At 44.5% G+C, this 24,827-nt stretch overlaps 1 protein-coding gene across 2 annotated transcripts in view; it reads left to right on the top strand.

The window, feature by feature from the left end:
* LOC135216360 (ribonuclease P protein subunit p40-like) overlaps positions 1-18,513 on the top strand; it is a 123,002-nt gene extending 104,489 nt beyond the window's left edge. For both annotated transcript variants that reach the window (XM_064251601.1, XM_064251600.1), the window contains exons 3-6: positions 7,098-7,242; positions 17,312-17,479; positions 17,829-17,948; positions 18,281-18,513. In XM_064251601.1, the coding sequence (XP_064107671.1) occupies positions 7,098-7,242; positions 17,312-17,479; positions 17,829-17,948; positions 18,281-18,498 (651 nt within the window). In that variant the 3' untranslated portion in view covers positions 18,499-18,513. The remainder of the gene's footprint in view (positions 1-7,097; positions 7,243-17,311; positions 17,480-17,828; positions 17,949-18,280) is intronic.
* The last annotated feature ends 6,314 nt before the right edge of the window (positions 18,514-24,827 follow it).

Here is a 24,827-nt window from a genome sequence, read left to right as displayed (position 1 = left end):
CCTTGTGGCGAACAGATCCACCGTCGCTGGCCACCTCTTTAACAGTGATTGGACTACCTCTTGTTATAATGTCCATTCGCTTCCTCGGACTTCATTTGAATGGCTCAGCGTATCTGCTAAGACATTGAGTTTTCCTGCAATGAACTGCGGAAGTAATGAGGTCTTGCGGCTTTCACACCAACGTAAGATTCTCTGAGTGACGATGTTCAGGGTTGACGACCTTGTACCTCCCTCTTTCTTTAGGTAAGCTAATGCCATAGCGTTGTCTGAAAAGAGTGCTACGACTTTCCCCCAGACTTGATCTTTGAAGCTTAACAAAGCCTCCTCTATGGCTCTTAATTCTCGGAAATTTATTGACTCCTCCCGATCCGAAACCCTCCAAAGGCCCTTATCCGAGGCATCTGAATACAGATGTACGTCCGGAATTGGGAGGGCAAGACTTACGCCGGTGGTCAAATGAGCCTCTTCTGACCATCACCGAAGGTCCTCGAGGCAGGAATCGTCCCAGATAATCACTGCGTCCTCTTCCCGAAAGTCCCAGCGATTCCTGAGACGTACCTGCAGAGAACGCATCTGGAGACGAGAGCCTGGAACTAGAAGGGATAGAGATGACATCTTCCCCAGAAGACTTCTCCATTCTTTTGCAAGTTGCGCTTTGTCTGAGAGGAAGAGCTCAACTCGTCTCATAATTGACTGCACTCGTTCTCGAGTCAGGAAAGCCTTCAAAAGAGGCGTCCGAATCTCCACGCCGAGATAGGTAATAGTCTGAGAAGGGAAAAGGGAACTCTTCGTCGTGTTGATACGAATCCCCAATGTCTCGCAGAGTTTTAGAAGGGAATTCCTTGCTCTGAGAGCCTCCTCCCTGGAAGAGGCTTGAATTAGCCAATCGTCCAGGTACCTCCTTATGCGGAAGTCCTGACGATGCATGATAGCAGAAACAGGAGCCATCACCCTCGTGAACACCTGAGGTGCTGTGGTTAGTCCGAAACAGAGGACTTTGAACTGGAAGGTTCCCAGTCGACCCATGAAATGAAGGACTCTCCAAGATTCCGGATGTATTGGAACTTGGAGATATGCATCCTTGAGGTCCATTGACACCAATCCAGTCGTGTTTTTGGATGGACCTCAGCACCGACTGAGTCGTTTCCATACAAAACTTTGTGGAAACTATGAAACGCTTCAGGCCCGAAATATCTATGATTGGCCTTCGAGAACCGTCTGCCATGGAGGTTATGATGATTCGACTAGAAAAGCCCAGAGGGGGGGGGGGGGGGAGGGGGGGTGGGGGAGCTATTTCTAACGCGCCCTTGTCCCACAAGGAAATGAATCTCCGTTGCCAAAGCTTTCCCCCTGATGGATGACGGGGAATAGCTTGAAAGAACCACCGGGGAATTGGATAGTGGAGGGGCTGAGTGGAAAGGGATCTTGTACCCCACTTTCAATACCTCCACCACCCAACTCTCCCCACCCCACTTCTCCCAGGTTGTTACGAAGGGGGGACAAACAACCTCCTGCTGGCGTCAACGAGGGCGGTGTCTCCTATCTCCGTAAACCCTTCTTGCTAGAAGAGGGTTTGGATGAAGCAGACGAAGGTTTGGATGAAAACCTGACTTTCTTGGGAGACCTGGCCGGGGAGGATGAACTGGAGCACTTACCTGCCGATGGTGCACGTACACCTTTAGGGGACCTAGTGCTCTGAGCAGCCACCCGAATAATGGCTTGCTGAGACTCAACTACTGACGTGGAGGACACGAAATTTATCATGGAAGATACATCCTCCTCCTTGAAGAGTGTTTCACAGAGCACCTGGGGAGCCCTGGACAAAACTCGCTTGTGAATATCTTGGAAATGAGGTGGGAGAAGCCCCAGATAAAGGTCCCTCCTCTTCTTGCCGACAAAGGTAGTACAACCAGCCAAGACATTCGCTTGATGAGCTAAGCCCATCGACATCAACGTGGTGAGGTTATCGAACAAAACGGGATCGGAAGGAGTATACCCGTCCCGTTTTAAGAAACCCACGAGGCCCGAGAGCATCCACATAGTATGAGACAGAGCTTTGGATTGATTCCTAAAGGTGTCTTCCAAAAGGGCTGCTTCTCTCACCGAAATACTAACGAGTCTGTTACCTCCCAGGACCTTGGGAAGGAGAGCCTCCACTGATTCGTTCAGAGGTACTCTGAAACCTGAGGAAGGATTACCCGCTCGCCATACAACGGCTTACGACTGGGAAGAAGAGCAGAGTCATGCCTACCCAACCCCACTACCGCAGCTAACCGAGAGTCCGCCTCCCTCAGGGCTTGTCTTACACTCCCAAATGTAGGCAACTTGCATGATGGATGCAAGACCAGCGGTTTGGTCGAGAAGAGTTCTTCAAACATAGCTTGGCTAGGTTTACAGGGTTCCTAATCGATTTTCGACTGAGGAAACAGAAGGTGAATGAGGTTTATCATTCTGCGATACTCGCTGTCTACCGTCATCGGACAGCTTGATAAAGGAAGAGGAGAACCTTCGTCCTCGACAGAAAATTCTCTATCTGCGTCCTTAAAATACACCTGAGTGGAAGGTGAAGCAGAAGCAAGACCGACTCCCGGAATACCACCCTGACGAGACAGAGAACCTAACCTTCCCTGACCTACACGAAAGGACTGAACATCGGGAGAAATGAAAACCGGATTTGAGTCAACCACAAACGGCTGCGCAATATCAACACCTCTACCAAGAGATGCGGAAGCTACTGATCGATTTAAGGCTTCTTGCGGAAGCAAAACACCGCTGTAGCTGCGCAAACCTAGCACTTCATGACCTTGATTCAACAACCTGGATTGAACCAAACTAACATCTAAGGGCGATCTTCCCTGAACATGCGAAGAAGCCCCTGCGCGAACGTCTACCGCTGCCGAATACAAAACATCCTCAAGTAACCGTCCTTGCTGAGCAACCTTCAGACCCGACAAAGTCCAGAAACCTGGAAGTCCTGTTACCAAACCCGACACCGAATTAACACCAGTACCTGATTCCAGCCGAATATCTCCTACCTTAGGAAGGATGGACGAAGATTGGAAAACAGCAGAAGATACACTGGGAACTACTCTCGGTCCAGTGATCGCAGAAGTGGGGTAGGTAACCGAGGCACCTGCCGCGGCAACGCTGAAAGCAGGGGAAGACGAAGGGATACTGAAAGAAGTAACCTGTGAATTCAGGGAAGACATCAACACCTCACCCACACAGGAAAAACATGCGGAACGTGACACAGCTGCGTTAGAAGCAAAAGTATTCTCATAAGGGAAAACCAAAGGAGAAGGCATGAGAACCCCCCTGAGGCGGGGCTGCCGAATGATCTGTGACTGAAATAGAAACCCCCGAAACCGGGGGAAGAGAAACTGACGAACCAGGGGATATAGAAGGGTTAGAAGACATCCTTTTAAGGGAAAGAAATAAATTGAATCTTTACCACCTTGAATAAAATATAAATACATTAATCGTTACCGAATTCAGGGAAATTCTTAAAAACATGGTCTTGAATATTACTGATGCCCAAAAGAAAACACAGCCTAACCAAGGACCTATAACTTTGTGAAAGACCTAAGAGATCACCATATAGTCAGCTAAATTGAATTGAGCAACGCTCGAGGAACCTTCAAAGAGCAAAGGTTCTGAAAAACTTCCAGACGGAAAAGGAACCTTTGAAGAGGAGGGGGCATTCAAAGTATCTACCGCTGATGGAACAGAGCCGAAACTCCCAGAAGGAGGAAGGATAGATTTTACCTTCGGCGCAGTATTGGCTGGGAACAAACAGATCTCTGGATCCAATGGGGATCCTAACCTAGCAGGACTAAATACAGGATCTGAAGGCAACTGCCCTTGGAACTGTGCCTTGCCTAGCTGATCCCTAACCCTCCTAGTTGTCTGTGTCAGTCCTATTTCTGATTTCATTTTCAGACTTACTTTTTCAGGGGAATAGGGGAATTCTGCTGCGGACACTGCCTGCTCCTCGCCAGGGGAACGTAGTTCCTACCTTTTCGGTTTTTGGATCTCCATGACCCCAGCACCCGTCAGGGCTGGTTCCAGAACACGCAGGGCAGCTGGAAGGGAGTGGTTAGTAAAATTGTTCCCTATTACTAACTTTCATCGTCCTGCAACTTAGACATCAGTGAGGTAATTAATCCAGACATACTTGATGTCAAACTTATCTTTAACTCTTATAAAATACTGACTCCAACTCACTAGCTTCTTCTACTTTGGGTTTATTTGCTGAAAACTACCCTACTTTACTCTTTGAAGCAAGAGCTTTCCTAATGTTTAATTTAATATTGCCTGCATTTGATCCGTAGACCAGTCCTTACACTCGTCACATCGACCTAAATTGCATTGAATTTCCCTACATGAAATACACAAAGAATGTCAATCGTATTTGAGTGTACTCATCCTCCGTTTGCGGGCGGTACAGGAGTGATGAGTTGCTCCAGCTTCACTGGGATGGTCTGGAGGAGTCTTAGTTGGGGGAGGATCCTTTGCAGTTGATTCCATTTTACAGTCTGAGTCCATTATCAAAAGTAAACAAGCAGAGAAAAGCCAAGGCGAAATCCAAAACAAGCAAGGGCGACAACAATCTTATCCAACGTGGTAGGTGGTCGGGCTGTGACCAAAGATTTGCACACTGCAAGAAATGTCTTGACAGGCGAGCGAACAAAAAGCAATTTGACGGGAGTAGTCACTGTCGGCTGGCAGCCGGCGGCAGCGCCGCCAACCGCGGACAGGTGACTCTGTAACAATGTTTACCTGCAGCGTTGGTAGCGCTGGCAGTTAAAATTTTACCTAAAGTGATGGTAATTTTTGTGGGGTGTTGTTCGGGCTGGTCAGGTGACCAGGGCTAATTCAGATGTTCAGGTGGTGTATTGCAATATGGCAGTTTCACATGGAATCTGGACTCGCTCATAGAAGCTGAAACAAGAGACCATCTGGAAGTGGTTCAAGTCATAACAGCTAGTGTTAGGAAGCAGAAACTAATATATGACAAACCACTGTTTAAAGTCATATCTATGGCAGAGAGACATCCACACCAGACCCAGATTTCATTAAAGGAAGGACAAATGACCTGAAAAAGGTTACATTGATTTTATCACTGATATAAATACTATACGAGGCCTTACATACAATATGTACCTTACTTCTGTCCTGCATTTGCTGACACTTTCATTAGATGTTTCTCAAAAGATTAAGAGTCAAAAGTTATACCAAGTATAGTTAGAGCTTCGTACTCATTCAGCAAAGTCCCATCCATTTGAAGGGGAGGATGGGGTGGAAAATCAGTATGAGATATACTACTGTAATCAATAGTGTGTTTTGATTACTGGAGTTCAGCTTCATACCCCATCAACTAAACAATTCACTAATCTGCTCCATGTCACAATTGAGACTAAGGGCAGCCTCATGACTCATAAGTGGAGATTTTACCACACCCATAAGTTTTGCATCATTGGCACACTGAACAATCTTGTATTCCAGGCCAACACCCTTATTGCTTGTATACACTAAAAATAAGAGTGGACCACAAACACTACCCTGTGATCTGCAGACACAATAGGTCTCGGTTCTTTAAGTATACCATCAACACGCTTTTGCCTGCCTACGTAAGGAAACCTTGAAGTACAGGCAGTCCACGGGTTATGCCGGGTTCGACTTACGACATTCCGAGGTTAAGGCGCTTTTCAATTATATTCATCAGAAATTATTTCCAGGGTTACGGCGCCTACAACGCTGATCTGCCAGAAGAAATATGACACCAAAAATGCAAAATAATCAACATTTGAAGGTTTTTTTGATGAAATATGCAATAAGAATGCAGTTTACATAGTTTTTATTGCACCCAAAGCATTAAAAGTAAGGTTTTCTTAAGATTTTGATGATATTCCGGCTTACGACGATTTTTGGCTTATGTCGCGTCTTAAGAACGGAAACCCCCAGCGTAACCTGGGGACTGCTGTAATCTGAACATATCACCCACCTCAAGACTCTTGAGTTTATGTATAAAGTGGGCCACCCGTATTCGCGCTCTCCGGATTCGTGGACTCACACATTCATGGATTTCTCTCAGAACGTTTCCCTGCATATTCGCGGAAAATTCGCGCATTTGCGGTAATTTCTTTGAGAAATATCCACAAATTCTGGTTTTTTTTTTTTTTTTTTTTTTTTTTTTTTTTTATCAATTTCATCATAAAATGCACTTTTTGTGATAAAACTTAAAAAAATCAAGTATGAAAATTTTTAGTGGTTTTTCTTGAGTTTAGCGTTTTTATAGGGGTTCCAAACATTCGCAGGTTCTAACTATTCATGAAGGGGTCTGGTACGGATCCCCCGCGAATATTCAAAACCCTTATCAAGGTTCTCTTGCAAATGAAATGTCAAATCTAAAAGAACATTGCAGGTACCTATGTTTCCCATGTGCATATTGATTTTCAGCTAGCAATCCTTTTTTTTCCATTTAAACTTTGAAGGCACAAGAGAAGAGAAATTGGCTGTAGATATTTAATGCAGTCTGCAGATATGCCACTCTTTGAACAGGCACTGTATTAAAAGGCCTCCTCTTATCCACAAAGATACATCTTCAATATAAAAGTGTACGTATTGTAAAAAGTAATTTTGATGGTATCCCTGAGTATCTAAAAACAGTTGTGTGATTTCGATATTTTTTTTCTTTTTTATAAATTTGGTACTAAGTACAGTGAAACCCCATATTCATGGACTCCAGATTTGCAGATTCCTCTATGGGCATCATCCATGGGAATAGGCCTATTTTGCAGTTTTTTTTTTTTTTTAGAAAAATATCCACAGACTACCGTATTATCAGTTTCATCATAAAATGCATTTTTTGTGATAAAACTTAAAAAAAAAACAGGTATAAACATTTTAGTGTGTTTTTCCTGAGTTTTAACTAACAAAATAGGCAGTTTTAAGATCTTTTGTAGGGGTTCCAACTATGTATTTGCATGGGAGAGGTATGCATCCCCCGCGAATACAGGGTGTCTTAACTATGACTCTCTTCACAGTCTTTCTTTTGGAATGTCTTACTTTGTTTTAATCTCATATTTTTTTCAAAGGTCAATGTAGTTCTGCCGTGTGCTTCACCTGAACATTGGAGACTGGAACAGGTGCTTGCTCAAGACAGCGACTTTTACGAAGTTGAAAATATACCTTTGTCTGTGTTCTGCACGCCTGTGTTTCTGGAAGCATTTTTAAATGCAGGTCAGTAACTAAAAGTAGAACAAATAGAACAAACTCTTGGAGTGTCCACGATTTCTCATTCTTATCAAAGCAATATTGTACTTTTTATCATTTTTTCTTTTAGGTTTTTTGGCAGATGAGGCCTAACGGAGCAGTATAACAAAAAAGTATACATACAGATGTCCCCGTACATTTGCCATAGTTAGAGTTAAAGATTTGTTGCTTTTAAGTGTCACAGCTAGCCTAACTAACCAGTATCCATTAGGGGGGTTAGTGCCATCAGTGTACCTCAATCAGTGCACCGTAGGCATTACTTAGGTTCTTTGCAGTTGTCTTTTTGGCCCATTCTTTTTTATAGTACCTCTGTTCTTTTTCACTTTCTTCCCACCCAAATTTCCATAACAATCGTTTCCCGTTATGTCTTTTAAACTTTGTTCTCTCAATTTCCCTTTAAGCAAAATGACCTAATTGGTCCCAGCGTTTGGCCTAAACTTTATGCATTCCATTCCAGCATTGTAGTAATAATGCTAATAATGTACTACATAAATATCATGAATTTAATAATTGTTAACATCCTCAACATAGCCTGTTAATCCATCATGTGTTTGTTTGTATGGTGTTTTGTTCATGAAACCTTACCTGCCAGATATATATATAGCTGTATTCTCCGAAGTCCGACAGAATTTCAAAACTCCCGGCACACGCAGTGGTCGGCCAGGTGGTAGTACCCATTCCCGCAGCTGGGAGGCGGGCGTCAGGAACCATTCCCATTTTCTGTCAGATATTTTCTGTCGCCGGTGCAGCCAACAAGTGTTTTCTGCACCTCCGTCATTGGATTTTGGAACTCTTTTGGTCACTTGAGTATCCCGATTGATTTTTTGGTTATTTGATTTGGATCGGTGGTTAGGCATACGCTAATTGTGGATTGGTTTTGAATTTGGCTTGATTTTTCCTTAAACTTGAGATGTCTGGATCTAGTTCGACTAGCGCCAGAGTATGTGGTGTGGAAGAATGCAAGGTGAGGCTACCGAAATCTTCGTAGACCCTCATACAGTGTGCGCGAATTGTCGGAAAACATGTTTGTGTGTTTGATGATCGCTGCAATGAATGTGAGAGTATGTCTGATTCTGCGTGGAAGGCGTATGAATCATATGTGTCTAAATAGAAAGAGATAGGGTAAGAAGGAGTGTAACGCCAGTTACACATCCAGTGGAATTTATCCCTCCTAAACCTGTGATGCCGTTCGGGCCCTACATTAGTGTCTGTGGAGGGTAATACCCTATCAATGATTCTTGAATCTTTGCGTAGCCTGGAATCAAAAGTGCAAGCATTAGAAGGTGTTAATAGTGCAGTGGTGTGTAGTGATAATGCTCCGAGTGTTGCGGAAGGGGGGTCGGACAACCGATCTGACGTTCCTTCGGCAAAACCTGGGGGCGCTTCCAGCTTCCAAAGTTCGTAAAGGACTTTGAAAGAGTGCTTTTCGTCATCAGAATCGTCCTCCCCGCGCAGCGGTTGGAGCTTTCGGAAGCGATCGCGCCCTTTGAAGAGGACAAAGACGATAGATGTCGCACAAGCGGCCGCCGCCTTTGATTCCTCAGAGGAGGACGCTGCACATCCCTTAGCCCCTTCTGTTTTGCGGTCGTCTCCAGAACAATTCAAAGACTCCACCGAAAAAAGAGAGCAAAGGTGCAAGGTGTCGCACAGGCGACCGGCACCTTTGGTCTAAAGGAGAAAGACGCTTCACGTCCTTTCTCTTCTTCTGTGTTGCGATCGTCGCCGGAGAGGATGTCTTTTGACGACAATGCTTTTGAGCGCCCTGGTTGCGCTAAGGATATACCTGTGGCGGTCCATGTGAGAAGGAGGAGGGCTTCCCCTCGCCCCTCGTCTTCTCACAGGATCAGCCCTAAATCGAAGAAGATTGAGAATTTGCAACATCAAATTGGCCTTATTAGTTGCAGAGAAAGAGGATAATTCACGTCACAGGAGGGGGGAAAAAAGGGGGATGATTAAACTGCGCCAGTCAAGAGGATTCCAGGCAGTTCTCCTTCTCATCGCCTCGCTTTTTTCTCCTGTTACCTCGCCTTCCAGATTCGTGCACGAAGGTCTGCAGAGCACGACGTTAAGGCGGCAGCGAGACTTGACGCCAGGCCTGACGTTCGACTGGGCGTTCGGCTCGACGCCGGGCGGGAAACGGCTCGGCTGGATGCCAAGCGTGACGCTCGGCAGGACTCTCGCTGGACGCTCGGCTTGACGCCAGGCATGGCGCGCAGCTGGACGCACGACGTAATGTTTCTTCAGACATTCGCCGAGATTCGGAGGATAGTAATGAATCTCAAGAAGAAAACTTGTCGAGGAATTAAACTGAAGAACAATCATCAGCAGTATCTTCAGATTACCAGGTTTTGGTTCAATTGCTTCAAACCTCCTTTGAAGAGAAGTAAAAACCTGAAGCCCCGCAGTCGCCTCCTTCACAATTGCTATCGTCTAAGGCTATCAAGACTCCAGGATTGTTGAAGATGGCTACTTCATTATCAACAAAAAGGGCTTTTAAGAAAATGCAGAATTGGATGGAGTCAAGAAAAGCCCGAAACAAGAACGCTTTCGCCCTACCCCCTTCAAGACTGACAGGTAAGGTCAGGTCTTTGGTATGAGACAGGGGAGGAGATAGGTTTTAGAGCCCCCTCGTCGTCCCAAGGTGACTTCGCTACCTTGGTAGATGCACCGAAGAGATCCCTTTTGTCGACGACGAAAGTGCCTGGACCCTTTCTGAGATGGACCATCATATGAAGGGACTCTTCCGTACGATAGAAGTTTTCAACTTTTTGGATTGGTGTTTAGGGGTCTTATTGATAACGGTCGCGTAGTCCTGATTCGCTTAGCCTCGAGGAGCTGTCCAGCGTGCTTGCATGCATGGACAAGGCCGTCAGGGATGGTTCGGAGGAGTTGGCTTCGCACTTCTGCACTTCGATTTTGAAGAAGAGAGAGCGGCCTATTGTGGTTTTACTGCAAAGGCGGTCTCTATCTCTCAAAAGGCAGAATTGTTGTATGCGCCTCTTCGAGCCATCTTTTTCCTCAGGCTATGGTCAAAGATCTGGCTGTCAGTCTACAAGAGAGGCTACCCAAGACTCCTACTCAGTCTGCAAAACGTACGGTTGTTTCTTCTACGTCGGCACGGGCGCAATCCGTTCAAGAAGCAAAAGAACCCTTTCGAGATGGAGTTTCCTCGAGAACATCTTCTCGAGGAAGTACACGTTCCAGAGGCAGAGATCTCCGGCTAATGATCAGTAGGAAAAGAAATGAAACCAGATATCCTTCAGCCACCAGTAGGAGCCAGGCTTCGACTATTCTCAAAAGCTTGGATAGAAAGGAAGGCGGACAGCTGGTCGCTCAACGTCATCAAGCGGGGGTACAAGATTCCTTTCTTGAAACCTCCCCCACTGTGCACGACACCCAAGGATTTATCCCCTATTTACCATCAGGAGAAGCAACAAAATCCTTTTCGATCTGCTCGAGCAGATGTTGGAAAAGAGAGCGGTGGAACAGGTCGTAGACCTGGAATCTCCAGGCTTCTACAACAGGATATTCCTGGTGCCGAAACAGTCAGGAGGTTGGCGACCAGTCTTGGATGTGAGCAGTCTGAATCGGTTCGTACAGAAGCAGAAATTCAAGATGGAGACACCTCAGTCAGTTCTTGGGACCTGAAGACCAAACGATTGGATGGTTTTCATTAGACCTCCAAGACGCGTATTTCCACGTCCACCCATCCATCTTACAGTCGATGAAGTATCTTCGGTTTGTCCTAAAAGGACAGTTTATCAATTCAGGGCGCTTTGCTTCGGATTGAGCACTGCCCCTATGATCTTCACGACTTTAATGAAGAACGTGGCGAGGTGGCTTCATCTTGCAAATATCAGAGTCTCTATGTACCTGGACGAGTGGCTCATTCGTGCCTCCACTCAAACGCGGTGTCTGAAGGATCTTCAAACAACTTTATCGTTGGTGAAGTCCCTGGGACTACTGGTGAATTTCGAAAAGTCACATCTGATTCCAACCCAATCCATCTTGTATCTGGGGATTCAGATGGATTCAGTGGCTTTTCGAGCTTTTCCGTCCCAGGGACGTCAGCAGCAATGTTTAGACAAAGTGACAGCCTTCCTAAGGAAAGATTCGTGCTCGGTGAGGGAATGGATGAGCCTGCTGGGGACCATTTCCTTGCTGGAGAAGTTTGTTTCCTTGGGGAGACTGCACCTCAGGGACCGCTTACAATTTTTTCTCAAGGAAAATTGGAAAGAAAGCAAGAATCTGGATATGAGCTTAAAAATTTCAAGAGAGTAAAACATCACTTAAAATGGTGACTAGATCCAGTGAAGTTGTCGGAGGGCGTGCTCTCAAGCTTCAGAGCCCGACCTAGTGTTGTTCTCCGACGCGTCCACCACGGGGTGGGAGCAACATTAGGGGGGGAAAAGTGTCAGGCACCTGGAGAGGGGAACAGGTGTCCTGGCACATAAACCTAAAGGAAATGGCAGCCATCTTTTTAGCTCTCCAGTTTTTTCCAAGAAAAAGTCTCTCATCGAATAGTCCAAGTCAACTCAGACAACACCACAGCTCTGGCGTACTTGAAGAAGCAGGAGGAACACAGTCTCGGTCCCTTTTTGCACTGGCAAAGGAGATCTTGCTGTGGGCAAGGGCACTGGACGTCACGATCCTTACAAGGTTTGTAGCAGTAGTAGAGAACGTCCGGGCAGATCTCCTCAGCAGACGAGGTCAACTTCTGCCAACCGAGTGGACTCTGCATCAGGAGGTATGCCAAGAGCTGTGGGGGTTATGGGGACGTCCGCTAGTGGACATCTTTGCGACGTCCAGAACGAAGAGGCTTCCACTGTACTGCTCCCCAGTACTCGACCCAGCGGCAGTGGCGATAGACGCACTTCTCTGGGACTGGACGGGGATGGACCTGTACGCCTTTCCCCCGTTCAAGATCCTAGGGGAAGTCATGAGAAAGTTTGCGGCGTCGGAAGGGACGAGAATGCATCTTTTGATCGCCCCGTTCTGGACGGCGAGAGACTGGTTCACAGAGGTCATGGCCTTCGTAGTAGACTTCCCGAGGACGCTTCAGTAAGGACAGATCTACTCAGACAGCCCCACTTCGAGAGGTACCACAGAAATCTCTCCGCTCTGAGTCTGACTGCATTCAGACTATCCAAAAGTTGGCCAGAGCGAGAGGCTTTTCTAGGTCAGTGGCGAAAGCTATCGCCAGTGCAAGAAGAGCTTCATCCAATGCAGTGTACCAATCGAAGTGGGCAGTCTTCAGGAGTTGGTGCAAGAGAACGGCATTTCCTCCACCACGACCTCTGTGAGCCAGATTGCTGACTTCCTTTTATATCTGAGAAGGGATCTAAAACTTGCAGTCTCTACAATCAAGGGGTATAGGAGTGTGCTTTCAGTTGTCTTTAGGCACAGAGGCCTGGATTTGGCGGACAACAGAGACCTTCACGATCTCTTGAGATCTTTTGAAACAACGAAGGTTCAACAACCCAGGTTGCCGTCTTGGAACTTGGATGTAGTTCTGAAGTTTCTCATGTCCAGTCCATTCGAACCTATGAATACGGCTTCCCTGAAGGATGTTACTAGAAAAGCTATCTTCCTGACTGCTCTGGCGACGGCGAAGAGAGTCAGCGAGGTACAAGCGATTAGCAAATACGTGGGCTTAAAGGTTATAACGCGGTTTGTTCCTTGAGCCCAACGTTCCTGGCAAAAAATGAAAATCCGTCCAACCCTTGGCCTAGGACCTTTGAAATTAAAGGGATGGCCGAAATCATTGGGCGCGAGCCAGAGAGAGTTCTGTGCCCTGTCAGGGCTCTAAAATTCTACCTACAGAAGACTAAGGATTGTAGAGGTCTTTCGGATAACTTGTGGTGTTCGGTAAGGAGCCAAATTTACCCAATGTCGAAGAATGCTTTGGCTTTTTTCTTGAGGGACACCATCAAGGAAGCGCATTCATCCTGTCAAGACAGGGATATGAAAATGTTGAAGGTGAATGCGCATGAAGTGAGGGCTATTTCTACGTCGGTAGCCTTAACAAAAGAACATGGCACTTAATGACATCTTGAATGCCTCATTTTGGCGTAGTAATTCAGTGTTTGCCTCTCACTACCTTCGGGAGGTGAGGACTACATACGAGAACTGTTGCTCTTTGGGCCCATATGTCGCAGCAGACACTATATTGGGTACAGAGAGTAGCACTCTTCCTATCATTTAGGAAATAATATGTTAGTGTTGGACTTTTAATTTTATTTCTTTTTATTTTTATTTTTTAGTTTATTATGCTTATTTAGGTGTTTAGTTTATTGTGGTCTTGGGTCGGCCGCCTTAGGCGGACTTCCCTCCATTAGCCTTGGTTTATACGAAGTTTAACCAGATAGGCTAGGTCAGGTGGTAATGTTTTGCTTCGCCCTCATAATAGGGTAAAATGTTTTTGTCACATTGTGGTCATGTACCCGTTGACAAATCATCTGGAGCGCACCAGCTATATAGGTCACGTCCTTGCTGGCACCTCAGTGAAGCATTAAACAGCATTCGGTGTCTAATCAACACCTATATGATCTGTCACATTGTGGTCACGCTCCCCGTGACAGTTCATTAGAGCACACCAGCTACACAGGTCACGTCCTTGCTGGCACCTCTAGGAATGCATTACCAAAAAATTGGAGGTCTATAATGGTAGGATCTAGTTGTTTTGTGGTCACGCCCCCGTTGACAGATCCTCTAGAACTCAACAGCATCGCAGGTCACTACCTGCTGGAGTCTCTAGTAAAGCCAGAAGCAGACTTGGGTGACGGTACTCACGAAGTCAGCTATGCTAACAGGTAAGGAACCAAGATATCAATCATGTAAATGGAATTGTTTCCCAAAATCAGAGTCTGTCTCCCCCTTCCTCCAAAGGTGGGATTCAGCACTTAATATATCTGGCAGGTAAGGTTCATGAACAAAATGATATTGTTATGATACAATAAAGTTTGTTCATACTTACCTGGCAGATATATATAATCAAAGTGCCCACCCACTCCCCTCAGGAGACAGTGGCACTAGAAATATCTGACAGAAAATGGGAATGGTTCTGACGCCCGCCTCCCAGCGGCGGGAATGGGTACTACCACCTGGCCGACCACTGCGTGTGCCGGGAGTTTTGAAATTTTGTCGGACTTCGGAGAATACAGCTATATATATATCTGCCAGGTAAGTATGAACAAACTTTATTGTATCATAACAATATCATTTTTACATTGCATGGAACCAGTGGTTATTCAGCAATGGGACCAATGGCTTTTACGTGACTTCCAAACCCCATCGAGAGTGAACTTCTGTCAGAAAATACACATCTCTGACCCCTCAATGGAATGCCGGAGAATCAAACTCTTGGCCACCGAGGTGGCAGGCCAAGACCATACCTATCACGCTACTGAGGCGCTAGGATCAGGTGTTCCTTAACCCAAGGTAATGTAATTGAAGGACCCTGTTTCTTGATCCACCTCGCTGCAGAGATGTTGGGGCCAGGGGATAGAAATTAGGTCCAAAAAAAGGTGCCCTTCTACTAGTTGCTAAAAAAGAAGAAGAAGAAAAAAAAGAAAGGTAGGAGGTGCCTTTAGCAGCTACAGACAGAGCTTATGGACAAGAGGTTGAAAATTGACCTGTGTCCAAGGCGAGGTGGAACAGGGGCCCAGACCTGACAGGAAACCATGGGGGGTTGAAAATTTGGTTAAAGGAAATTGGAGCCTGAACTGGACAACCATGTCAAGTCTTCTAAGAAAGTAGTCGTGCACTCGAAGTGCAAGATCTGTATGATTTGTGGACACAATGATGCATATTCTCGGGAAGGGAGGGGGGTGGTGGGGGGGTGGTGGAGTGGGGGGGGGGTGGGGGTTGTGATAAAAAGTCAGCCGACAAAAGGTAAACAAATGATTAGCTTTGAAAGTACAGTGGTACCTCGAGATACGAAAGGCTCAACTTACGAAAAACTCGAGATACGAAAGCCAATACGAAAAATTTAATGGACTTCTACATTACGAAAAGGTTTTCAAAGATATGAAAGGTTTCTGAAAGTCCCCCCGAACCACCGATAACAATTTTGAAACTCGCGCGCCGCCATCTAGTAGACTCCCCACCATCCTCCTGCTCTCCATTGGTTCCTGATGCTAGTCACCGCCATGAGATCCTTCTCTCCTATTGGACAGCATCCCTCCCATCATGCATCTATGTACATATACGTGGTGGCGTGCCTTCCTCGTCCACTTCGTACCAGCATCGTTATCGTATGACGCAGTATTCGTTCGGTCCAACGATTTCGTTTAGTAACGTAAATTTGTTAGTGATTTCGTTGCAGTATACATATTATCGTGTGTGCGAAAACTTTATGTGTACTTATACGTAAATTACGTACAAGATAACGTAGTCATGGTCCCAAGAAAGTTGAAATTCACGGAAAGAAGCGCATGCTCTCTTTGGAGACAAAGATGGAGATCATCAAGGAGCATGAAGCTGGTATGTAATTGAGTGTGATCGTCAAGGAATACGGCCGTAATCCATCGACAGTAGGCACCATCCTTAAACAGAAGGATGCCATCAAAGCAGCTGCACCATCGAAGGGCATCACTATTTTGTCAGCAAGAGGACCCATGTGCACAATGAGATGGAACGGCTGCTTCTTGTCTGGATGAAAAGACAAAGGAAATCGCTGGCGATATGGGTAACGGAGACGGCAATCGCCCACAAGGCCAGCGCTATTTCGGCGAGTTTGATTGCGCAGGCGGAAGACGACGGAGGGGAAGGGACTTCAACGCAAGCCCTAGAGTTCAAGGCTTCGCATGGCTGGTTCGAGAAATTTCGTAAACAAACTGGCGTCCATTCGGTGGTGCGTCATGGGGAGGCGCCAGCTCGGACACGAAAACGGCCGAAACATTTAAGAAGACTTTCGACGAGATGATGACCAAAGGAAGGCTACAGTTTTCAGCAGGTTTTCAACTGTGATGAGACTGGACTTTTTTGGAAAAAAATAACTCCTCGGACGTACATTGCGAGGAAGAGAAGAAGCTACCCGGGCATAAGCCTATGAAAAGACAGGCTTACGCTCGCACTTTGTTCGAACGCCAGTGGGGATTGCAAGGTGAAGCCCCTACTTGTCTATCATTCGGAGACTCCTTGAGCCTTCAAGGCCCACAAAGTACTTAAGGAGAAGCTTCCAGTGATGTGGAGGGCTAATGCAAAAGCCTGGGTAATGAGGCTTTTGTTTACTGAGTGGGTAAATCTGTGTTTCGGCCCGACAGTGAAGAAATTTTTGGAAGAGAGGCACCTCCCCCAGAAATGTCTGCTGGTGTTGGACAATGCCCCTACCCACCCTCCTGGCCTCGAGGAAGATATCCTAGCGGAGTATTCCTTCATCAAGATTCTTTTTCTTTTTCCTCCGCCCAGCCACCCCTCTCCTCCAACCCCTGGACCAGCAAGTGATAGCAAACTTTAAGAAGCTGTACACGAAACATCTTATCAAGAGATGTTTCGACATCACCGATACCACAAACCTCACCTTGAGTGAATTTTAGAAGGAACATTTTGACATCGTCATTTGTATCTGACTCATCGACCAAGCTTGGCAGGAGGTTTCGATGCGAACCTTGAATTCCTCGTGGAGGAAACTGGCCTGATGCCATATCCGCCTGAGACTTCGAGGGATTCGACGTGGGCGAAGCTGGTGCTGCAGTATATTACCACTACTGTTGCTCCTCTTCTTCTTCTGTTCAGACAAATGGATGGCACAGGTCTGTGATTGAAAGGCCGTGAGGTCTTATATGAGTGGTGGGTTGTGGTGAAAGAGGTTGATTTCACTTCTCCGTATATGAAAAAATACATAATGTACTCTCGCTATCTCTCTCTCTCTCTCTCTCTCCTCTCTCCTCTCTCGTATCTCCGTATTCTCTCTCTCTCTCTCCTCTTCAAGGAGAACTTATCCAACGAGGTAAAATACAATTGCATGGTACTAGATTTTTTTGTTGTTTTGAGATGTGCATTTCAGCTAGTAATTGTTATGTATTATTTTTAGGGAAATTTTACGCAGTATCCTGTGATGCCAGGCTGGATCTCGATAACGCAGCTGCACTGACCCCAGAAGGCTGGCTTGTACTAACACTGGACAAGAACACTTACAGTAACCTTCGGCTCAATGGGAAACTGTCTGCTCACATACTTCGCAGACCGAAGGAAAGATACAGTAAGTTACAAGTAACTGATCGTTTTCTTCTTGATTCTATCTGTATTTAATATTCCCAACATATTACGTAATTGTTTTCTCTTTCATACAATTGACAATGATTAATTACACCCTCTGAAGATATGGCTGGCTATAATGGACTATTGAAAATAGAGTATATTTATTGTTTGCATTATTAGAGCAATGTGCTTATGTCAGTCATGATAAGAGACTTTTTGCTATGCTCATCTCCAGTAGTTGGAGAAAGAAATGAACAGAATGCTGGCTGGGAGATGAACAGGCTACATTGTAGAAAAGTCTGTTAACTACCATAATATATGAAAGTTTCATGTATTCCTTTTTTTTTCAGTTGTCAAAATCAATTTGAAGAACAATTTTACCCCTGGGAAACCATTGTACAATAAGGTGGTTAAGGCTTTTAATGAAGTTGTTCTCAAGTTTAATTTCTGGATGACTTGGGTTCCCAATGGTAAGTTTTTGAAATTTCATGACACAGCTGCAGCTGTTTATTGACTTTGTAGGTCATTGTGTTGGTTAATTTGTTAATTTTTTTTTTCCTATTTTTATAAGTGATATCTCTTCTTTCTGTATTCCCTCTTCTTTCTAATGAACTCCATTTTCTTTGGAAGCTTGAATTTTAAGTCGGTGGTCCCTGTTGGCTTGATCCATATGAATGGGGTACATCTTCAGAATAATACATAGTAATGATGATAATAATAATTATTGGTTTAAGCTTTTTACTGCATTATTTTCACTTGTAAGAAGACAGGGATTTAAGTGAGAAAAATGTCTTGATTACAGATTCCGAGGTTTGCCCGTCATCTGTTGCCAAGTTCTTCAGTGATCTTGGTTATGTGGTCTATCGCCAGGAAGTGCAAAGCAGAAACAGCACTTTAGTAGACGTGAATGTTCCATTACTACTACAGGAAACCAGTGGAGATGGTGATGAAAAAGTGGAAATAGAGCCAGAGCATTTACTGGAGTGGATGGGATGCATTTCGCTTGGAATAAAACTGTGAGTAAATACTTTTTTATCTTTATATGAATAACTAATAAAAATTGTGTATCGCAGGACAATATGTTTTAGATATTTCTATCATAAAACTCTAGATATTGTGGTAGCAAAAACACTTTGAATGGTATTCAACAGTGTGCAATTGTTTTTGTTTGTATGGTGTTTTTACGTTGCATGGAACCAGTGGTTATTCAGCAACGGGACCAACAGCTTTACGTGACTTCCAAACCATGTCGAGGGTGAACTTCTATCACCAGAAATACACATCTCTCACTCCTGAATGGAATGGCTGAGAACTCGTGACCACCGAGGTGGGACGCCAACACCATACCGACCACGCCACTGAGGCGCTTAAGGGGGCCGGCCGGAACCCCTATATATATGGTGGTATAGGGCGAAAAATGCAAAGTCATGAAAAAATTCATGGAGCTTCATATGGCAATTGAGAATACGTATACGAAATATTTCGTTAAAATTCCTCTTACTTTCGTAGTTACAGGGTAATTAGTAAACATAACTCAATATGCCTAAAACATTCATCCGTACAAGAATATACAATATTTCTTCTGTTATGTTTTTAAATTTTTATAATTATTGGCAAAGAAATTGTGAGAAATGGCATCTGTAGAGATTCCGTGGCTAGCAGAAGCGATTCGCGAGTATCTGGTTCAAATTTAATCATGAATCAGTAGGACCATAGACTTCAAGTAGATTACACGTTCGAGTTTCACCTCGTGACATTTGCTTGCTTTTACGTATGTTTATGTATGTTTCGGCAAGAAGTTCATCATGCCAATAAGGAAAAGACAAGGAAAACATCTCGCTAACATACAGACAGAAAAATCGCTCAAGTATTATTACAGAATATCATAATACATATACGCGTAGTTAGTGAAGAGAGAGGGGAGGGTTGACTAGTAACGCCCCCTTCTTGCCTGACAGCACACGTCACACTGTGCCCAAGGCTACGTTCTTTGAGCAAAGAGATCTTCATTTATGATAAATAACATAGTTTTGATTTTTTAATACCCAAAATTGAATATGAAATTCATAATCTGATTTATTAAATTGTCTTTGTAAAAAGAGAGTGCACCTTCGAGTTTCACCTCTGACATTCTCTTGCATTTACGTTTGTTTATCTTTGTTTCGGCAAGAATGTCATCATGCCAAAGAGGAAAATAACATACAAGAAAATTCGCTGTAATAAGCGAGTTAGTGAACGGGAGGGGAGAGAGGGGGTAACGTAGGAAGGAGTGCCCATCTTGCCTCAAGCAGTGCCCAGGCTACGATATATGAGCAAAGGGATCATCATTTATGATTAAATTATGATAAATAAAAAAGAAATATACATTCATAATAATCATTATTTATTAACATTGTCTTTATAGAAATACGAAGGAAAACTTTGAACGCCCGTATCTCAAAACTATACTTATTGACCTTCAAAATCTATCTCCTCACTTAGTTTTAAAGCTATAACATTGGAATTTGGTATATAACTCAGAAAGACATTATAGAACAATCTAATAGAGCCCTTTTTTCCAATTTTTGTTTCGTCTTTTTTTATAAATTTTTTTCTCGTGATTTATAGGGTTTATTTTTTTACCATATTGAAAAATTCATATCTAGCAAAAAAATGGCTTTTAGAAAAAAAACTCTCCATTTGATTGGAGGTCGACATCAGTTCTATATATGGTAGTAATCCCAGGTCTTAATATTAAATATCAAGGGAGGAGATAGAATTTGAAAAATTGTTATTTTCAGGATAAATTGCCCTGGTGTCACAAAACGAAGGTCAGAGGCGAAAATCATATCGGTTTGGAAGATGTCCCAAGTCATCTTATTAAGTGGTATGAATGTCAAAGTCCTGTCATTAAAAAACGGCATTAGCCGGCCGGCCCCCTTAACACACAGTGTTCAAGGAATGTGATATTTTTATGATAAAATAAACTTTCACATATACTTACCGAACAGTTACATAGCTTATAGCTTCTTACCTGCGGCAGTCGAAATTCAAATTGTTGGCACCAGCGGCGTTGCTATCTTAAGTATAGGTGATACAAGACCCGCCCACATCCCGGGAAAAACCCTGGGTATGCTAGCCTTCTACCGTCAATTTTCATTTAGCCGACACGTCCATCTAGGGTGGGGAGGAGGGTTGGGCCTTTGTATATGTAACTGTTCGGTAAGTATATGTGAAACTTTATTTTATCCATTAGAAAAAATATCATTTTTCACAATAAGTGACTTACCGAATAGTTACATAGCTGAATCCAACTACCCGGAAGGAGGGTAGATGGACTACATAAAAATGACAGTAAGACCACATTAAACAGCAAATGTTGCAGTACCCTACCTTGTGAGAGAGCAGCTGCAGGAGAATACTGAGTCTGGTTGGCGCTCTCATCACTTGTAGGAGACATGGCAGTATAGGCCAGGGTCGTTCCTACATAGTGGGATTTTTTAAACCATGGACAAGACCGTTTTTTGGTTGACAATATATTAAAAAAACAGATAATGCCCTGCCCTGGGCTTCAAAAACCAGATAAAAAACAACAGACCATCACCTATACCAAAAATAATGACATACTCAAAAGTAATAAAAAATAAATAAGATCTGGAGGTTCTCCAAAAGATTATGATGCCTCTAGTCTGCCCACGACTCAACAACCTAAACAAGGCGATGGAGACAGTAGAGGATAGAAAGTTTCCCTATGTTTCCTTTCCCAACACCATGCCCGCTACCGACAAAGGGCCAACCCAATTTACAACAAACTATCATAGGTAGCCTCTACCATTCTTCAGGTAAAATGAGGCGAACACAGATCTCGATCTCCAAAACGTAGATTGAAGAATCGAGGAAAGCGACATATTGTGCTTGAAGCTTAAGGATGTCGCCACTGCACGTATTTCATGTGCTTTCACCTTAGCACATTTAGAGTCTGATCTTGGACTGAGAGTGTGACTCCAGTATCAGACTTCTCAAAAAGAACGAAATAGCGTTCTGGAGAGGGGTTTTGCAGAATTCTTAACCGAAACACCAAAGTCGATCGGGAAATTACCTCTAACGGATTGTGTCCTTGACAGGTAACATTTCAGAAGCTCTGACAGGACATAGTAATATCTTCGTCCATCGGACCCACTATATTAGATAATCCCTTAAGTACAAAGATTAGGCCATGGGGTAGAGGGAGATTCGTTTTTTGCTAACAAAAATTCGTTAACAAAAGAAACAAACCGCATTACTATTTTTGAACCCCCCAAACCCCACCTCTTTGTGGATGGCGTATAACTCACTCACTCTCCCTGCTGTAGCCAATGTGAAGAGAAAAAGTGTCTTCCTCGTACATCTCTCAAGGACGCTTCACTAAGTGGCTCGAATCGTGAAGACATCAGAAAAGTTAAAACTACGTCCAAGTTCCAGTCCACACTATCCTTCTTTGGATACTTTTACTGTATTAAATGATTTAATTAAATCTCCAATATCTGGTTAGAGGAGATGTCAAGCCCTCTATGCTTAAACACTGAGGACAGCATAGCTCTGTACCCTTTAATTGTCGATACCGACAAGTTCTTAACTTCTTTAAGGTACAGCAAAAATCAGCTATTTCTGTCACAGAGGTTTAGAAGACGAGAAATTATGTCTTCTGCACCACGTCCTAAAGACTCCCACTTCAATTGGTAAAGCTTGACAGAAGAGCTTCTTCGACAGTTAGCAATAGCCTCTGCCGCTCCTACTCTCGAAGAAACCCCTGGAAAAGCCCTTACTTCGACGAGTTTTCCGGACAGTCTGAACCCCTGTCAGTGACAGAGCGGACAAATTCTGATGAGACCTGTCGAAGTGGGGCTGTTTATGAGTAGACGAGGATACTGAGGAAGAAGTCTGGGATGGTCTAAAACCAACTTGAGAAGTCTGGGAACCACTCTTTCCTGGCCAGAATGATGCTACCAGCGTCATTGACACATTTGATGCGAGAGGAACTGTTCAACACTCTCTGATCATTCCAAATGGGGGAAAGGCGTAAACGGTCTAGACCCGTCCAATCCTGAAGCATTGCGTCGGTCTTCCAAGCAAGAGGATCTGGAACTGGGGAACAAAAGATCGGAAGTCGATTGTTCCTCGACTTGGCAAACAGATCCACTGAAGGTCTTCCCCTAAGTTTCCAAAGTTCCTGACAAACTTTGTCTTGCAATGTTCCACTCCGTGGGAAGAACTTGGTTTACTCGACCGAGTTCGTCCGCCAGTACATTTAACTTCCCCTGTACAAACCTCGGAACGAGGGAAATATCCCGATCTTGAGACCAGAGAAGGAGATCTTCTGCGACTTTGTTGAGGGAGAATGAATGGGTTCCTCCCTGATTCCTGATATAAGATAGAGCCGTGGTGTTGTCAGAGTATACTGCCACTCTCTTTCCCACGACCAAAGGAGCGAATGCTTGCAGACCGAACTAAATCGCCTTCAACTCCTTCATGTTGATGTGATTCAACCTCTCTTTCTCTGACCATAATCCTGAGATCTTTTTCTTTTTTTCCCTAGGAGAGCCCCACCAACCTCTGTCCGATGCGTTGGAGTATATTCTAGGTCTGGGTTCCGTAATGTCAGGGAGAGACCCTCTTGCAATCTTTCCCTCGACATCCACCATCTCAAGTCCTTCTTGATCTCTTCCGACACTGGGAACGAATACGTGTCTGGTTGAGACTTCCGACACCAACTCGCTTTGAGAAAAAACTGAAGAGATCTCATGTGAAGAATACCCAACTTTACAAACGTCTCTACTGATGATAACGTCCCTAGGAGACTCATCCATTCCAAGGCGGAGGAGGACTGACGGTTCAGGAATTGGCTCACTTTTTTGAGGCAAGATTCTATTCTTTTCGGGGACAGAAAAAAACCCGAAAAGTCTGAGAGTCCAGAATCATAACCCAAATAGGGGATCTTCTGGGAAGGCACTAATTGAGACTTCTCCAGGTTGATGAGAATTCCCAATTGACTCGGTAATGACAGTGTCTTCCATAAATCCTTCACGCACTGTGTCCTCGAACTCGATCTGAGAAGCCAGTCGTCCAGGTAAAATGCTGCATTTATGCCCAACATATGCAGCCATTTGCCATTTCCCCAATGGAGCAAGAACACGAGTAAATACTTGAGGGGCCGTCGAAAGGCCGAAACAAAGGGCTCTGAATTGATACGTCCTCCCTTCGAACACAAATCTCAGGAACTTCTTTGAACTCTGGTGAATCGGCACATGAAAGTAGGCGTCCTGCATGTCCAGGGACACCATCCAATCGCCTGGGCGAGAATTGCCGACATCACAGAACGATTGTTTCCATATTGAACTTTGTCTTCAGCACATAAAGGTTCAATGCGCTTACATCTAGCACTGGCCTCCAACCTCCCGAGGCTTTGGGAACTACAAAGATTCTGTTGTAGAATCCCTGAGAACTGTCGAGGACTTCCTCTACTGCTCCCTTCATGATGAGTGCATTGACCTCTGCTGCTAAAGCCAAAGCTCTCTCTGATCCTGGAGAATATGCTGTTAAGCTGATTGGTGTATCGGAGAGAGGAGGATCTAGAACAAAAGGAATCGAGTATCCCTCTCGAAGAACTTGCACTACACATTGCTCTGCACCTCTTCGACTCCATTCTTCCCAAAAAAGATGGAGTCTTGCCCCTACTTGCACGTGAAGGAACGGCTTCTCACTTGTCCGAAGTGTTGGGGGGGGGTTTCTTTGAGGATTTGTACTGTGGACGCAAATTAGTCCTGGGTCGTTGCCACTTAGGTTTATTCCCTCGAGAGGGATGCTTCTGAAGAGGAGACGACTTTGCTCCTGTCGGAGTAGGTTCTTTCGGATGTCTAGAAGACTGAAGAAGGAGATCATTAGTAGATTTCTTTTCTAAATCTGATAGAATTTGTTGAATGGTTTCTTCAGGGAAAAGGTGAGATTTACAGAGGAGCAGAAACATGAGAGCCGACTTCTGGTATTAGTGACTCCTTTAGACACGAAAGAACACCACCTTTCTCTCTTCTTCATCACTCCCATTGTGAAAAGGGCTGCTAATTCTCCCGAACCATCTCTAACAGCCTTATCCGCACAGGACAGAACTCCTAACCAATCTGTGGCAAAATCTTCTTCTAAAGACTGACAGTCTTCAATCTTGCGAGCTAAAGAGGCAATAGTCCAGTCCAAAAAACTAAATACCTCAAATACTTTAAAAATATTTTTCACCAAATGGTCAAGCTCCGAAGAAGAAAACAAATTTAGCTGATGAAAAAGCTGCTCCTTCGGGTCTACCCTTGGGTAGTCCCACCTTAAACCAGAGAAGTCTCCCT

This window comes from Macrobrachium nipponense, chromosome 6 (genome assembly GCF_015104395.2).
Source record: "Macrobrachium nipponense isolate FS-2020 chromosome 6, ASM1510439v2, whole genome shotgun sequence".
Taxonomy (NCBI): domain Eukaryota; kingdom Metazoa; phylum Arthropoda; class Malacostraca; order Decapoda; family Palaemonidae; genus Macrobrachium; species Macrobrachium nipponense.
Note: the sequence above shows the minus strand (reverse complement) of the source record. Positions and strands in the feature narration are given on the sequence as shown.